At 41.1% G+C, this 17,261-nt stretch overlaps 2 protein-coding genes across 5 annotated transcripts; one reads left to right on the top strand and one right to left on the bottom strand.

Moving 5' to 3' along the window:
- The first annotated feature begins 1,601 nt into the window (after nt 1-1,601).
- Nucleotides 1,602-7,273, top strand: LOC102709061 (glucan endo-1,3-beta-glucosidase 7-like). 3 transcript variants are annotated; one of them, XM_006649603.3, is made up of 4 exons: nt 1,602-2,055; nt 5,681-6,060; nt 6,176-6,793; nt 6,903-7,273. In XM_006649603.3, the coding sequence occupies exons 1-4, from the start codon at nt 1,983-1,985 to the stop codon at nt 7,110-7,112; spliced, it is 1,281 nt and encodes a 426-aa protein (XP_006649666.2). In that variant the 5' UTR covers nt 1,602-1,982; the 3' UTR covers nt 7,113-7,273. The 3 variants fall into 3 exon arrangements, with proteins under 3 accessions (XP_006649666.2, XP_015691060.2, XP_015691059.2); XM_015835574.2 differs by having other exon boundaries at nt 6,176-6,799; XM_015835573.2 differs by having other exon boundaries at nt 1,603-2,055; nt 6,176-6,805.
- Nucleotides 7,274-7,436: 163 nt separating this feature from the next.
- LOC102709347 (DNA polymerase I) lies at nt 7,437-16,645 on the bottom strand. Of its 2 annotated transcripts, XM_006649604.3 has the most exons (15): nt 16,159-16,645; nt 15,621-15,852; nt 14,856-14,935; nt 13,613-13,651; nt 13,182-13,200; nt 11,542-11,598; nt 10,801-10,928; nt 10,651-10,719; nt 10,147-10,232; nt 9,956-10,065; nt 9,121-9,171; nt 8,308-8,366; nt 8,007-8,051; nt 7,799-7,873; nt 7,437-7,696 (listed from the first exon to the last, which is right to left on the bottom strand). In XM_006649604.3, the coding sequence occupies exons 1-15, from the start codon at nt 16,255-16,257 to the stop codon at nt 7,580-7,582; spliced, it is 1,266 nt and encodes a 421-aa protein (XP_006649667.1). In that variant the 5' UTR covers nt 16,258-16,645; the 3' UTR covers nt 7,437-7,579. The 2 variants fall into 2 exon arrangements, with proteins under 2 accessions (XP_006649667.1, XP_015691061.1); XM_015835575.2 differs by lacking the exon at nt 11,542-11,598.
- Nucleotides 16,646-17,261: the final 616 nt, after the last annotated feature.

Here is a 17,261-nt window from a genome sequence, read left to right as displayed (position 1 = left end):
GGATATAAGAGTATGAATTGAGTTTCTCATAGTCAAGAGGACTAGAAACTCACTTGACTCTATTCTTGTTGGTAGAGCTCTTGGCATCGAAAGGATCACCCATAGGGAATGGGGGTGTATCTCCATCTCCAATTGAGAGCTCGTTTAAGTAACATAAAGGGGGTTAATATGTGTTCTTACAACTCTTCAGTGCAACGGTTAGATTCCTGATCAAGCAGAATTTTTGGTTCCTACTCGTCGGAACTTTCAGTTGTCTCAAACAAGCAGAAAAAGTTGATCGGAGGTTCCGAAGAATAACATCAGAAAGTTAAAAATCGTGTGATATTCTTGGGTGTTGAAGGACCGCTATGAAAACAGCCCTTGGGCATGATGAACCAACATTTGGCCAGTTCTATTAGAGATTAGACTATGCCAACTTGTTTCTTTTGTCTTTTGAACCAGGCCTATTACAACTTGTCCATTGTCCCTGATGGATTCTCTCTGAAGCCACCTACCCTAGGAATACGATATACTTAAACGTGGTATGTCAGCGTGCAATTCGTAAATTTGTGCAACGTGAATCACACCGTCTGTGTGATCACTACAAGCATAGTATAAATGTCACTTTTGCCTTGAAGTGCTTCTAACAAAACTCAGGGCGGGAGGAGTTCAAGACCAATGTCAGGTTTTGGTTAAGTTTCCGGATGCTGCCGCGGGACACGCCGACTCTGGCCAGCCTGACCATGGTTATGATTTTTTGCCATCTTGATAATCCGATCGAGCAAACAGATCCACAGTCGTACACGTCAACGCAGACTCAGAGAAGTCATCCAGCCATGTCCCCGAAAATTTCACGGGAACTGTCACTGAACTCGGCCGAATTCGAGATCGCCGGTGTGCCCTCGCAGTCGTCGACGACACGGTGGTGGCATGGTACTGCCTTGTGGACAGGACGGGCGTTGGTGTACGTTTTGTGAGCTGTGACACAGCAATTAGCTACTGACCACCGACAAGGGGAGCATCCATACGAGGTTACCAACGTAAGTCTCAGGCTAAGCTTCACACATACTACTGCAATTAACCGGGGCGATGATGAATAGGTGAAACGTTTTTTTTCCCCATATATTGCCATCATCCCATCACGATCCGCGTGGCATTATGGCATATGGAATCGCTTACCTCACCCAGCGAGCGGTTTTAATAATTGGAGATGAGTAGCGATGATTATTACCCATTAATTACGACGATAACCACCCGTGTGGCTGTTTTCGCGCCACAGCACCATATTCGCCACTCGATATATCGATCGATCATCCTGCTTAACAGTCATGATACAGACTGACAGACAGCAAAACCCCATCATCCGAAAACCATATTCCACGCTGTGATCTGCTCTCGCGAGTCAGGCACACGGCAGGACCGCGCGTCCACATGCTCGTCCCGTCCCTTACGATGGAACGCCCCCGAGCCGAGAGCGACGCATCCGTCGACTCGGTGCCCTTCGCCGATCAAATTAAGCCGCTCTTCGCCGTGCCGATCCACGCGAGAAACACTTCCAGTACGTAGAGTACCATAGCGTTTCTCCTTGTCTATAAATCTCGGCGAGTTGACGCCCCCAAAGGAGAAACGCCCGGGGAAAAAAAGGCACAGGCCGCGCGCGCGTGCAGACGTGTAGTCACAGGTAGGCATCGCGCGAAAGGAGGGCGAGGCGACGACGGTGACCGGGGCTTCTCCCGCACACACGGTGGTGTCTCTTTTTTTAGGCAGCAAGCAAGGGGGTCCGGCAAAGAGCCAAAGACTGCATCGACGACTCGCCTCCTCCTCCTCCTTCCCCTGGCTTGTCTTCTTGCCTCTCCCATTGCCTCGCACTCGAGCTACTTCGCTTGCCCAACCGTTTCGCTAGCTGGTCCCGAGTAGCCATTGGACTTGAACATTTGGGAAGTTGCAGAGAGATTGCATCAAGCAGTAGGATTGTAGCTAGCCAGTAGGCTGGAAGCTGCGGCATGGGGACGAGGAGGCGGCTGGATGCTGCTGCCATCGCTGGGCTCCTCCAAGTGTTCCTCTTCCACTTCGCAAGTAAGTTCCTTTGCTCTTCTTTCCCTGCTAAAAAAATGCTTATTTCTCACTCAAGCAGTCAAGCTAGCTGTCTGCGAATCGCCTCAGTGATTCGTTGCTTGTTGTACATCATCAGCGTACTACCTGTTGTCTCTTTTTCCCTGTGAAGTGTGAAAGTTTAGATTTCGTTTTGCATTTTGTTGGTAGGTAGATAGATGAGATGGTATGATCGAATCAGCCTCGGATCCTGTATCGATAGCTGGATGCTTATTAACTGGTTAGTTTAGTTCGGTTTAGGAATAGTGGAATAGTGGCTTCACTTTCGCTGTGATTCTTTGTTCCTCGAATTAGCGTACTGTACTGCTTTTAGTCAGTTCAGCGAAGTGCGAGGACAAATTCTGCGTAGTTTTTACATATGCATATAGATGGCAACAGGACCCGTGACCCGAGATCCGATGGGTATTTACTCCATTAGGGTACGAGTATGAACTAAATATATCACCTTGGGTATGTAATCGGGCAAATTCCTTCACCCGATAGGTACACGGGTTCGAGAACATTCTTATGATCCTTATACCCGTTTATCCATGGGTAATAAATATCCGCAAGTTTAAATGCACGTCATAGTCTAATATCAAATTAGTCTAGACCATTAACCAAAACCCTAGATATTTAAACCATCCATACATTTTTCACCACACTATATAAATGTGTGATGTCTTACGTATCTAGTGTCTACTATAATATACTATATGAAAAATATATAATTTAGATTGATTTAAACTGTTGCGGGTATATGGGTGACCCGACAGGTAAGGTTTACCCAAGCGGATATGGGTATGGGAGAATTTTTCTACCCGTGACAGGTATAGGTATTTTGATAGTATAAAATTTTACGGGTGGGTATGGGTATAGGGTACCAATATCCGATAGGTATTTACCGGTTGCCATTTCTACATATGCATGTCACTCATTCGTGTCCAGTTACCGAGCTTTTTCACATTTCCGGAATGCTGAGCAAAGTCGATGGCGATTGATGGCACAATTTTATTATTTTTTTTTTGGCAAAATAATGGTGGGGAGGATTTGATGAGATCTTACTTTTTTGCTCCGAGAAAATGAGATTTCTCCAACACGAGGGACTTTTGCAGAAGAGAAATGAAGTTTATCGCTATCTGCCACGAGTCCTGATCATATTCCCAGCGCCTGGATAAAGAAAGGAATTGTTTTGGGATATGATTGCTTTCAAAGCGGTGGTTAATTACAAGAACGCCCCATTGTTTGTTAGAAAAGTCTATTTAATATAACGTGGTTGGTCTTAACTTCCTAAAATATCAATTCAGTTACTGTGTTATGCCACAAAGTATAAAATTATGTTTAGACGGGTGGTTTGTACACCCACCGTTTCGTTCTTTTTTAAAGTCAAAACCCCTCAATTTTTCTTTTTCGCTTATACTTATACTTATAAATCAAAATTCTAAATTTTAAACTTAAATTTGGATTTAATTTTATGATTTTTCATCGTAGTTTATTTTTAAGGCTTTGCTTTTTTTTATTGCTAAGAGCACGTATATAAAAGGTTTAAGCAAAAATTATCTTTTAGTCGTTAATAAGTTATTTCGCTTATGTTTTTGCAAAACGATGGAGCTGAAAATATTTTATGTTTCATAGAAAAGTATAACACCATCTTCAACATAAAACAAACATACTATTAAAATATATGCAATATTAAATTTAATAAAATTAATTTGGTGTCGTGGATGTTGCTATTTTTTCTATAAAGTTGATCAACTTAAATAAGCCTGACTTAAAAAATTGTTAAAACGTCTTATGTATGGAAAGAGGAGAGTAAGTGCAAGCGTTATTGTTTGCGTAAGAGACATATAAGCCTATTCTACTCAAAGTGGTTCAATTGTTGCCTCTCTCTCTGACCAGTAAGCTTATGATCGGGATTCATACACTACCCCTGCAGCAGCTGCCACTTACACATGAATACACTATAGGTAGAATGCTGCAGAAGATCTATATATGTCCATAAGGCTAAAAAATATAAGCCATGCTACTAGCTAAAAATATTGTTTACTCAAATGCATCACCATGTCAACGTGTTTGTCCAAGTGTAGTAATTAGTAGCGAGGTACCATTAAAACAAGTACAATAAGATGATGTAAGTGGGCTATAAAAATTACCCATCAGATTTATGTTTAGGTACAACAGAGAAAAAAGAACAAAAACAACAACTGTGCAGACTCTAATAAACTATACATAAGAGATGAGAACCAAATATTAATGACATAGTGCATATCTACTACTCTATCCATTTCACAGTGTAAGTTTTTCTAGCATTACCTAGATTCATATGGATACTAATGAATCTAGACGCACATATAAGTTATATACATCCATTCATAAATGAATTTAGACAAAGTTAGAAAAACTTACAATATGAAACGGAGATAGTACTAACTATTACACGTGTGAAACAAGTTGATTATATCAAGTGTTGCTTCCTCCATTGAAAAAAAACAGTACTCGATTCAATATATTCTAGTATAATTGAATCTAAACAGGTTACCGTCCAAATTTACTGTACTATGATATATCACCCAGTACCAGGTTATGCCATAGAGATAATTTTTAGAACTAGCAATTAACCGTTTAATATTGCTCTTAGAAAAAAGAAGCCTATGCCTAAAGACTTTATGGAACTGTTTGGAGAGCTTTAGATTCTGAAAAGGAGCTGTTTGGTAGTTAGCTTCTGAGAATCTGGAAAAGCTCCTAAACCCAGCTTCTCTAGATTCTGGATTCTTAGTTTATTTTTTAGAATCTGTAACTACAGATTCTCAGAAGCTGTGGACTGTCTAGGGCAACTTCTGGCAGAAGCAGCTTCTAGGAAAAGCTGCAGCCGGAAAAAGCTCCCCAAACAAACCCTATAGCTACAATACATAGACCTAGAGTTGACTCTGCTTTTTTTTAAGAAAAAAAAAGAAAAGAAAAAACAAAGCATCATGACATTAACTGCAGTTGCATAAACCTTGATCCAAAAGAACCAATTTCTAGACAAGCAAGTACGAATTGTTTTTTTTTTAACGGAGAGAGTACACTGACATGGTGAGGTTACTTTTACCAACGACTCGCATCTACTCCAGGGCTCCACTAAACTGGTTGGTCAAGGAATCTATTAGCAATAACAAATCAATTATAACCAAAGCATACGTTGTATAATTGACAACGCTCGTGGGCACAAGATTCATCACCTAACGGCCGCTAGAATAGTTGGAACTTGATCAACAGCCAACCATTGGCCAGACAAAGCGGAACATTGATCACGATTCACGCCCTGCAGCGTTTGACAGATCATGGTGTCCCAAAGAGGCCAAAGCTGTACAACTTGGCAGGTCCTGTTGCTATCCAACCACCTCTCTGAAGGTAGAGTAGTACATTAGCATGTGGTCGATCACGTCTCCACTGGTGATGGGCTCTCATTGCCATATGCTTAACGTGTGAATTAAGTAATTCGTAGATGTTACGCGTATGAAATTCGTGACGGCGTTGGCCATGTGAAATTTGTATGTGAAGTGAATTTACTGAAATGTGCTCTGTAACTTGGATTTCTCATGCATGAGAGTTCAATTGATATTTGCAGCGCCGCAGTCGTTCATCGGAGTCAACTATGGGACGATAGCTGACAATCTCCCGCCGGCGGCGTCGACGGCCAACCTCCTGAAGTCAACGTCTATCGGCAAGGTCCGCCTGTACGAGCCCCAGCCGGACCTCGTTGCGGCGCTCGCGGGCTCCAGCATCTCCATCCTCCTCGGCGTCCCTAACGCCGACGTCCCGAACCTCGCGTCCTCCCCGGCGGCAGCGGCATCCTGGGCTGCAGCGAACATCCCGACCACGGTGCCCGTCTCCGCCATCTCCGTCGGGAATGAGCTGCTCAACTCCGGCGATCCCAGCCTTGCACCACAGCTCCTCCCGGCCATGCAGAACCTCCTCGCCGCGCTCCCCGCTGGCTCAACCACCAAGGCACGTATCTCGACCCACACACATGCTATAAATGCGTGATGAAAAACAGCATCCATGCATTGCATGCACGGGGATGATGCAGCGGTTCTTGAACGAGTTGTCAGTTGACTAGCAGATCTCCACGGTGCATTCCATGGCGGTGCTCTCGTCGTCGGACCCGCCGTCCTCCGGCGCGTTCCACGCGGACCTCGCCGGCAGTCTGGACCCGGTGCTGGACTTCCTTCACCAGAACGGCGCGCCGTTCATGATCAACCCGTACCCGTACTTCGCCTACGCCTCCGACACGCGGCCGGAGACGCTGGCGTTCTGCCTGTTCCAGCCGAACCCCGGCCGCGTCGACGCCGCGTCCGGGCTCACCTACACCAACATGTTCGACGCGCAGCTGGACGCGATCCGCGCGGCGCTGGACGCCAAGGGGTACAGCGGCGTGGACATCGTCATCGCCGAGACCGGGTGGCCGTACAAGGGCGACGCCGACGAGGCCGGCGCCACGGTGGACAACGCCAAGGCGTACAACGGCAACCTCGTCGCGCACCTCAAGTCGCAGGTCGGCACGCCGCGGACGCCCGGCAAGTCGGTGGACACGTACATCTTCGCGCTCTACGACGAGGACCTGAAGGGCGGGCCGGAGTCGGAGCGGTCTTTCGGGCTGTACCGGAGTGACCTGACGGCGAACTACGACATCGGGCTCGCGGCCGCTCCCGGCACGGCGGCTCCGGCCACTATCACTCCAGTTACGGTGCAGGTTCATCGATACCCGTGCCTGCCGATTTTGCCTGCAGCCTTGGATCGATGGAGTGGATGTCCCTGACATGATCCTTGTTTTTTTGGGGGTTTTGCAGAGCACACCGCAGCCGAGCAGGGGGATGACTCCGACGGGGTTCTGTGTGACGGCGGCCGGTGTGCCTGGGACGACGCAGGGGCAGCAAGTGCCACAGACCAGCTCGTGCTACCTTCCGGCAGGCGCTGTTTCGCGGCGAGCTGACGCTGCTGTGCGTCGACTTGTTTGGCTTGGGGTGTTTCTGTGCCTGGTGACGTTAGTCCACAAGTAGATGTCTGCATAGACAGCATAGATACTTTTCATCTGCTAAAAAGCAATGGACACATACTCCACATACTTTTGTAACCAACTTGGAATCATTGTGCATATGAACATAACACTAGTTAATATTTCTGTGAAGTTGCACATATCGAATGGTTAAGCTTTCAGTTACCTACTTGCCTTTCTTCCACCTGCCAGCCACCATCCATTAGAGTGCAAAAAATATCATGTTCTGTAGATTGCATGAGGCATGATTCGCTTTTTTATCTACAACGCTAACTAATGATCAGTTTCAAGGTATGCATAACCTGTCCAAACATATGCAGCGACCACCTTTTGTGCCAGAAAGGGCACTGCGAACCGCTCGCACCAAATTTGACAGAAGCATGGCACCAAGACCAAGTCACCTATGTTCTCAGGCTATCTTTTGTGCTTGAGAAGTTCGTGTGTTGTTACTACTGGAAAACATCAACATCGTCACGAGTTAAGTTTGTTCCAAAGATAGGCGGCTCTTCTTATAATTGGGTCTGCTGAGGAGCCTTCTGCATATGCTTCCAAAGCTCGCAAGAGCTTTACGAATTTGGCTCCATCATCCTGAAGAAGCATCGCAACAAACAACAGTGTAAGCAGAAACCAGAAGCACAAAATAAGTATGGCTTAGTTGTTTTCCTAAATATATGATACTACAATCACTACCTTTGGTTTCTGAAACACGAGGTCCGATGTCTTGAAAGGAACCATATAAGATGGAAGGTCAGAACGTAATGTGGCCTACAACAAGTGTAACTTCAATCAGAAGAGTCTGGTTGAGACGGCAAATCCTATATACACGATAGCATGGACGATGGCTGCATTACGCGGTTAATAGAAAGAGAACTTTTGAGCAACATCAAGAAAAGATTACCAAGCTTTTGCAAAGCATTGCCTGTTCAGATTGAGATATCAAAGCCTGCAAAGGACCAAGTCAAACATGATTACTCAAACCATTTTAGAAACCATAAGAGAAAAGTGATATATTTGACAAGAGAAAAATGTACTGTCGTGCTAAAGGGTAAAGTGTCAGTGATGTTTAATTCTGGGGGCCTTATTGAAACAGAAGCATCATGCACCCAGTGTCTGTGTCACTCACTTTTCTGTGCATTAAAAATGCATGCTCATAAATGCTAAGAGGTTGTTTCATCTTATGACACCATAAAGAATGATACCTGCTTAATTCGTTCATCCTCAACTTCATCCACAGATGTCAGCAGATTCTCCAAGGAGCCTATGTAAGTACCAATAAAATGACGAAGTTATAACATCTAGAGCCTTGCAGGATTATCAGGACAGCTATTATGCCCACGTTTTCCTAACTCAAACATAGAATACTTCGATTCCAAATAAGTTATTCTAGATTTCTGTACATGGATTAACAAAGTATATTGAATGACCTTGTTGCCCTTCATTTATATCACACTGAATAATGTGAGTCATTCATGCGAGTGATAGCATCTATTTGGTGAGTGAAAGGAAGAAAGGAGTAAAAAGTACCTAGGCCGCGTTCTTCCCCTCATATAAGTTAACTTATCCCTCTCGTTTTCCACGCGCACGCTTCTCGAACTGCTAAATGGTGTATTTTTTGCAAAAATTTTCTATAGAAAAGTTGTTTTAAAAAATCATATTAATCTATTTATATTTTTTAATAATTAAAAATTAATTAATTATGTACTAATTTATTACTACGTTTTCCATACCAGGGTAATTTAACTTACCACACTCAAATCGAACGCGGCCCTAGAAGTTTAGGATGCTTACAATTAAGAAAGACTTGAAAAGCCTAAAAGTACTTAAATTTATTTTTAAGGGAATATAACTTCATAACCAAGACTAAACAGGTGGATTGGTCACGGAAATGCCATTAACTTTTCAATCTTAAGTAGTTGAGTGTATACGAGCTGTCCTTTATTACACAGTGTGTGCTTAGATTGGGTGGTCTGCGCGAAAGCAAAAATCAGAAAAACCTTTTAAAAAGTACATACCGAACTTAGTTATCAGTTTTACCGCATTAATATCTCCAATCCCTTCAACCCCTGAAAAAGAAAATGGTTCCAGTCACGAGACAAACAACTCAGTCGATAGACTGCCACATATAGAAAATTAGATAATGAATCTGCATTGCACAATGAACGTTTGTAGCATCAAACATATATCAGAACATGAAATAATTTTCAAACATAAGAATCATGCTTTTTCTTAAGAAGATGGAGACCGTAGAGTTTGTAAGATTCCTATCTCATGAGTTAATTGAGGCCTTTATCAAACAGTAAAATAACAGTTGAATTGTACATCACACAATAAATAAAGAACAAATAGGTAGAAGAGCCATATGATTTATGCCTATAGATCATGCAACAAACATTTTCTTTGCAACACACATTATTTCCAGTATCTAAACTTTGTTTTCTATCACATTGCCACCTTAAAAATTCTTCCACTTCAAAATTTTGTGCAACTCCGGTTAATTTTACTATGTTTTAGAGCTGAAGAGCTGAAATGAAAGATATTGGACAAGAAAAACAAAGGTAGCCAAGCACAAGAAGTTATTATGATAAACAAACGGATAATCACAACCGTATGTGGTTTACTCAGCCTCATGCAAAACAATAAGATCTTATTCTCTGCTAAAAAACAGTTTTAAGAATGTACAATTAGATGACAAAACCCAACGTTGAGTTGCAGACCAAAGCTGACTATCCTTTTTCTCATAGTTGTCACTCAACACGTGTGAAAAGTTGGTGATGAAGTTAGTCAGAAAGGAGAATGAATGTTAGAAACAGTTTTGCAGCACAAGGTACAATGGTAATAAAAGAGTACCTGGTATATTATCAGCTTTATCTCCTGAAAGTGCAATAACGTCAACAAACTGTGATGGTTTCAGAGCTCCATATCTCTTGACAAAGTCTTCAACTCCAAATGAAACCATCCTCCATGATCAAACAAAAAAGATTAGCTATTAGAATATTCCAGGAAAACATGCAGGAAAGCCGAAAAATAAGTCCACATACCCAGAACCACGTGGAGCAATTCTCAGCAAACGTAAAGAAGGTGATAGAATTTGGAAGAAGTCTTTATCTGGGGAGACAATTCGTACCTTCAGAAGAGAACCAAGGCATTTCAAGACAAAGTTATTTCTAGTTTCATAGATGAGTGCACAACAAGATGTCATATCCAACGCACTTCAACGATATTGCATTTAGTTGTTAACACTTTATTTCAAAGTTAAACATACCTAGACTTAATTCCAGTCATTATGTTTCATCAAGTGCAAATGGAAGGATTAGCTATGAATCATCTTTTACCAACATTCAATGATTTCAAAAAAAAAAAACAATTTCAGTGAATATATAGCACCTCGGCGGTTTATAAGGATTTCGTCTTTAAGTGATGTTAATGATTATTGACTATACTGGAGAATGATTCATGAAGAGAGATACAGATGTAATATTCATTGAAAAACAACTCATGAATAAAAATATTTACAAAATATTCATGGCAGGAAGTTGTATAACCTTGTAACCTGCAGATACACTGTTGACAGCTAGTGTGCCGATAACATCATCAGCTTCAACACCAGGAACCTACAACAATCATTTAAGAATGCCAAGTGACAACAGAAAATAAAGAAAATCATGCCAGTCATACGCCTGCTAATATTTTACCTCAATTACTTTGATTGACATTGCTTTAATAGATGCCTTCAAGTATTGCATGCCCTGGACAATGGTGTCTGGTGTTGGGGTGCGGTTACTCTTGTAAGCAGGGTATAACATGTGCCGGAAAGTCATTCCTAACCAACAAAAAAACAGTTTCAAGCTTTTAGAGTATTGAGAAACACTACAAGATGACACTTTTGATTGAAATTTTAATTGTTTTTCAGCGTACAGTTATATCAGAGTGCAACTAAAAAGACAGTGAATGGTAAAATAAATAAGATGAATTGTTACAGTTCAGCAGGCTAGAGACAAGTCAAGTTTCCAGAAGCCCCAAAGCAACTAACGATGAGCTAAGGGCCTAGGGTACACAAATGAAAAATCATATATAGTGAAAATATTTCCAATGATAAAATGAAGTATAATTGTATTAATCTATTGGGGGGAGGGGGGGAGGATAATTTGAAAGAGGAACAGGAATAAGCATTATCTCCCTAAAAATCATAATAAAACAAAGCAATGGCAGGCATTTGTAACATGTCTTCCAAAATTGCTAAAGACAAGTCATATTAACTCACTCCTACTGTGTTCATACTTGGCCAAGGAATGGAATGAACATAAAGTGGTTTATGTGTAGATAGATCTAGGCCATGCAACATGAAGATGCAGTAAGCCTAAAATCTTGAATGCATCCAAAAATCACCTTCTCCCATGATCCTATCAAATTACTTCAGTATATATCACTCTTACCTTTTGCCATGTGACATTCTTTGGATGGCATGGCAGTATAATGACCATATGGGACTCCTGAAAAGAAAAGTTTGGCCACTTATTTATTACTCTTAAGATTCTTTTTTCAGAAAATGCATCATTTCAAATTTATAGTAAATATGACAGGATTTTTCTTACAATCTAGTAAGCCAGGGGATGTAGATCCAAGTAGACTACCCCCTCCACAGATACATTTATATCATTATATGAATTTAAACTTAAGGATGCATGTTAAATTGAAGAGCATTTACGATCCTTGGAATGGTACCTTTGAGGTACTATGTTTTCTAGTGTAAAAACTTAATGCCTTCTAGTACTAGGTATTTTGAATTACCAAAATTTTATAATAAAATTTGGTACCTCGAAATACTTTCTCAAGGACCGTAAAAGTTTCCTAAATTGAACTATATATAGGAGATTGCTTACATTTATTTGGTGTCATGTCAATATCTACATGTACTATGTTTTGTGCAGGAAAGAAAAATAAAAGAAGAAATCAAGTACACTTCAACAGGGGATATGTGAGAAAAGAAAGTGAGGAAAAAGCCAGCAGTTTCACGCAGCAATTAAAGGAGCAAATCAGACAAGCCGATATTTGAGCAGGGAAGAGGAAGATTTTTCTTAATATATTGCTTTTCTTAAAAAGTCATGTCCGCATACGGAGAAGTTTTGTTTTCTTCTAGATCTAGTATGAGCTACATACACAGGCAGTATTAGAAATAGAGCATGTATGTTTTTCATCCAGGATTCTGACTTTACAAAAACTCTACAGATTGTTTCATTGAGCTCTGTTCAGGAAGCAGTGTTGCTGGGTAGGGCTCCAATTACAGTCACTACCAACCACTGCCACCATCCATGGCCATTTTATCAGATCCACAGTATCAATGGGTGCATCGTCATTCTAAGTCGAAGTAATGCCATGTACCTATGTGGCTGTGTGCTTATCGTGGCCAGTGGCAAGATACACCACTAACAAAAGATAGCAGATGGTGAGGGCAACAGCAGCAGACAGGGAGGGGAAGGGGAGATAATAGTGAAGGAAACAGGGAGAGTTGAATCAGCACAATCCTTGCCCACATGACCAGCTCAATCTCATCATCTGCATTGACAAAACTGCCTATAGAACTATCTTAGGAGGCTATTGCAGAAGTAATAAAAGCAGGAAATAGAGTAGCCAGTTATGTGGTTCAGGAAATTAAAAAAACACATCATCAAATTTCAGGGGCTAATATAGAACATGCCACTGCCAAAAATTGAATATTAAAACTTTATTTTGTAATTTGCTTTTGAGGTTTCTTCATCCTAGTTCCTTTTTTCGGCATTGGAGTTTAAGTTGCTTCGAACACAGATATAAAATTTTAACCATAAATTATTTTTTCGCTAATACACAATTTAGTGTATTTTCCTCATTTGGCCAACTCATGGGGCCTTTCACATAGTTAATAAGTTGCAGATGGGACAGCATCTCATACTACGTATGCTCCATGCTTTCAGAAAAAAAAATGTACAGAGTGTTTTGCTGCAGAGAGCAATCAAAAAACAGTTACAGCAAAACACTAAAACCATAAAGTCAAAGTTTACTCAATGAACATGTGAATTATCCCAATGAAGCAGCTCACCATCATGGTCAAACACCACCTGCAAATGAGTTCAAAATATCATAAGGAAAAGGACTGCTAAGAAGAACAAAGTATTATGTTCCAGTATACTGGCAAAAATAAATAACCATTTGGCTCAATGGCCCTTGAATCCGATTATGGGCTAAACATACAATTTAAGCTGCTAACATACACTTTTCATTAGCTTGGTTTAGCACCATGCCTTAATGTTCCCTAGTTTCTAAGGGCAGGTGTGAAACTTTTACTAGCAAGAAAACTGATTGGAATTGCATGGGACGTCTGTGATCTTAGTTATATATTATAAGGGTTTTAAAATTGTCCATAATTCATCCAATAATGTTCTAAAGCACTTTATCAACAATAGTGCCATGACAAAATAACAGCTATGAGAAATAACAAGAGAATTCTGGGCTGCAAAAAGATGAGCATACCGCTGCATGAGATGGAATGAACTCCAGCATATCTAGAATCTGCAGACATAAAAAGTCAACGTAGTTATACTTACAGCAAGGATCCCACATGTTATAGAGAAGATCCAATGGATTCGCAACAAAGGATCATGTGTCAGTATTACAAAGAGAGAAGAAGATTCCTTCTAGAGGAAAAAGATTAAAGTTTTGAATAGTAACACCACCACATGATGAACATTTATAACGATCCACAAAGACAAATGTCAAACGATAAACTTATGAGGTTAAGAAAGCCTTCAATTTTCTAATAGGTTGAAATCATCATTTTCTAATAAGTCCAAATCCCAACAGCTCACTAAAGAAAAAGCGTATGTTCTGTGATTGCACTATTTATCACAAGTAATTCTTATATCATGCTGACAAGTTGAGTCCATCATTAAACAATGTCCCTTAAAGACAGCATGTGTGTCAAAAACACGCAGATCATCAAATGAGCACCTTTTGCAATATAGCAGCTTGAAAACCTTGCTTGTTTACAAAACAAGTTGCTTGATATTCCTCCACCGATCAATTTTTCTATTCCTACTTGTAGGATTATAGATTTGTAAAGAGAACAAAACAAAAACAGATGTATTATGGTTGACCTTATATAGAAACACATGCCAAGATCAAATTGTGCTAGAAAATGTGTCAGGCAAACTTTAGGTGAAGCAACAAAAAACAGGGCATCATTAAAGGGAATTAGAAAGCCAACTATGAATAATTTAAGTTTTGTCAATGTTCTATAACGGCAGTAATATTGGGGATGGCGTACAAGACCTAAAGCTCGATGGATGCAGAAGACAGGGATTTATACAGGTTCAGGCCCTCGATGTGAAGTAATACCCTAGCCCTGTTTGAGGAGTAGGTGGATTGTATTCCGCTGACTGTGTTGGTGTTGAATATTCTCGTGTCCCTGAGGCAGCCCTGCCTCCCCTTATATATTGATAGGGTTACAGGGTAGGAAACTGAGTCACACACGACCTCGGTTTCCCTATTCCGTACATAATAGTACCCGGCTAATTCTTTCTAAGTATTGCCATTGGAAACAAGGCAACTCAAACCCAAATTCTATTATATATACTATTGCCCTTATGTCAGCATACATCCTATCCTTATCCAGATAGGTAAGCTATGTGGATACCTACTATCCATACTCTCCACAAGCTTATTAACAACAAAGATGTCATTAAAGAGTAAAAACAGCTATGAAAGTTATACTTACCAGTGACAGAGCTTTGAATATAGTTAAAACCCAGTCTCCATTTCCATCAGCATGCTCCAGTTGACCATGCTGCAGCTGTGCTACATACATGGGGAAAAATAAAGTTGTTGAATCCAACAATAAATGCAAGTGGGCACCAAACTCTGAATTAACAGAGCCTTTTAGTCACCTTTAAGGCATGATTTTGTTTGAATGCGTATGGTACGATTATCCTAATGGAACCAGAGAGGAGCAGACTACTGGAAATCAATTATAAAATTTTCTGCTGCTTAAAAGATGCTACCACAGCACATAGTTCAACAAGACAGATGTTGAGATAATAGATTTGCGTCTGTCATGGTAGGAAAGCACAAGAGAAGTTAAACCACCTTTAAATATAATGCCCATATCATGACTAAATAAATTGAGAGAATGTTTTCATGTCATAAAATCAAACTTGCAATTTTTTTTGCAAGGCCATCCCAAAGATTGGGTGGCCAAATTTCATTAAAGTTTGAGGGAAAACTTGCAATTGCAGACACATGTACAACATCTTTTACCCATTTTTGGGTATGTCTAGGATATACTGCTACATGCTGTTGTAACTTCGTATTATTGGAAGATATATAAATATTCAGTTACAGCATGTTACTTGTGCCAGTGTAATTTCATTTAAAGACAAATATCAAAACACTTACTAAACATCCATTCACCTTGATAAGGTAGAGAAATCAAACATAATGTACAAATAAAGATTGTAACAAGGAAAATCAGGAAAACACTCACCCAATATCTTGTAGTAGGATCTGTACATCACTGAGGTTCCATCAACAAGCATTATTCTACTCTTTGAAGGGTCAGCACGAGCTACACTATTGCTAGGATCCGGAGAAGTTGTCAACAAGCTTGAGGGCAAGCCATCATCATACAATGGAATTCGTGGAGTGTTCTCCATGGATGGTCCTTGAAAATTCTCAATCATGTCTGTGATTGGCATTACTGACTGCTCCGAGAAACCCTAATATTACAGCGAAAATTTCAGTAACATTAATTAGCTTACACTCAAATCATGGTATGAATGACATTATGACAGGATAGACCCTTTGAACTTGAATATTATCATCCAGAATAAGAAAAGGTGGACAGTCTCATTTGCAGCTTAAGTGTACAATAGTGTCCCGATGAATAACGAACATTATCCAATGGCAATGTGATTTAAGCTCGGTAGCTGACCACCCAAAATCTTAATGCTGATTGTTTTCGCTTCGTGCTACTCTCCGAGGAGCAGAGATCAGGAGGAAGAGGACAGGGCTATAGCATGTACCTTCCTGGAGACGGCGAGCGGCAATGGGGGCCGCCGCGCGGCGGCGCGGAAGAGGAGGAAACGAGGCGCCGTGCTAGCGCGGAGGCAGCAGCACGCCATCGCCAGATGCTACCGCTCTTCCGCGTAGCCCGCTGAGGTGGGGGATGCAGCAGCCGCGCGCCGGGCGGCTGGGGGTTAGGGTTTTGGGAGGACGTGGATTGAATTGGTAGGAGGGGATGGAGGCGAAGATGTTCGACGAAATGTGCGAGTGGCGGAGAGGACTGGAGCCGAGACTGCGAGATGAGGAAGAACCACCCCTCACCGCACCCTACGGCGAGGAAGCCGCCCTTGACCGTGCCCCACCGCGAGCGAGCGCGCGCCCCTCGTCGAGCGCCGCCGCCCCCCTCTCACCGAGGCCTGCTGCGAGAGCAAGACGACCGCGTTCTGCAAGAGGAAGGTTTGTGAATTGTGACCTGTGGCGCTGTGCATGTTGTGATGCCGGATCAGGATTTCGCCAAGAGCGCCATTGATTCGTTGTTAGCGAGGAATGCGTTGTTATGAAATACAGGTATTTTTAGGTTATTTAATATAGAGACTAAGAATTTTCTTTAAGTAATTTTATTGATTAACTTTTAAATTTTGAATTGATTAGATTCTCTTTTTAAGCATATAATTGGCTCTAGTCATTGGAATTATTGAAATCATAAAAAACAGTGCATTAATACTTATATCCTGGTACAAATTTTAAATATTAGAAGTGATTATATTTTGGAACGGGTAGTATAGGCGAAACCATTTATTAATTATTGAAAAAAATTATGGTAAACTTTTTATATACGTGTTTGTAAGTGATCTAAAAATAAATTCTGGGAAAATAAACTACAATAAAAAACCTTAAAATTAACTCAAAATCTGAGTTTTAAAATTCAAATTGCATTTTATAACCATAAGTATAAGAGAAAAGATGAGGGTGCAAGGCTAGTTCCAACTTTCGAGCCTAAGTCTAATGAAAAAAAATGGATGGCTCCTACATTGGAAGGGTTTTTAGGGGAACCATTTTAATTCGAAGAAATAATTGAGTCATTGTTTGTTTGTTGTTTTAAAGGGGGTTTTATAGGATAGAA

Source organism: Oryza brachyantha, chromosome 3 (genome assembly GCF_000231095.2).
Source record: "Oryza brachyantha chromosome 3, ObraRS2, whole genome shotgun sequence".
Classification (NCBI taxonomy): Eukaryota; Viridiplantae; Streptophyta; class Magnoliopsida; order Poales; family Poaceae; genus Oryza; species Oryza brachyantha.
The sequence above is the reverse complement of the archived record's forward strand: the minus strand, read 5'-3'. Positions and strand labels throughout refer to the sequence as shown.

What these genes read in the sequence shown, in the direction of transcription:
- LOC102709061 (XM_015835573.2), top strand. Translation starts at nt 1,983, where the DNA reads ATGGGGACGAGGAGGCGGCTGGATGCTGCTGCCATCGCTGGGCTCCTC. An exon ending in GTTCCTCTTCCACTTCGCAA is followed by an intron (nt 2,056 to 5,680) that starts GTAAGTTCCTTT and finishes TGATATTTGCAG; the next exon opens with CGCCGCAGTCGTTCATCGGA. An exon ending in TCACTCCAGTTACGGTGCAG is followed by an intron (nt 6,806 to 6,902) that starts GTTCATCGATAC and finishes GGGGTTTTGCAG; the next exon opens with AGCACACCGCAGCCGAGCAG.
- LOC102709347 (XM_006649604.3), bottom strand. Translation starts at nt 16,257, where the DNA reads ATGGCGTGCTGCTGCCTCCGCGCTAGCACGGCGCCTCGTTTCCTCCTC. An exon ending in TGTCAATCAAAGTAATTGAG is followed by an intron (nt 10,720 to 10,800) that starts GTAAAATATTAG and finishes TGATTGTTGTAG; the next exon opens with GTTCCTGGTGTTGAAGCTGA. An exon ending in TAAAGCTGATAATATACCAG is followed by an intron (nt 9,172 to 9,955) that starts GTACTCTTTTAT and finishes TTTCTTTTTCAG; the next exon opens with GGGTTGAAGGGATTGGAGAT.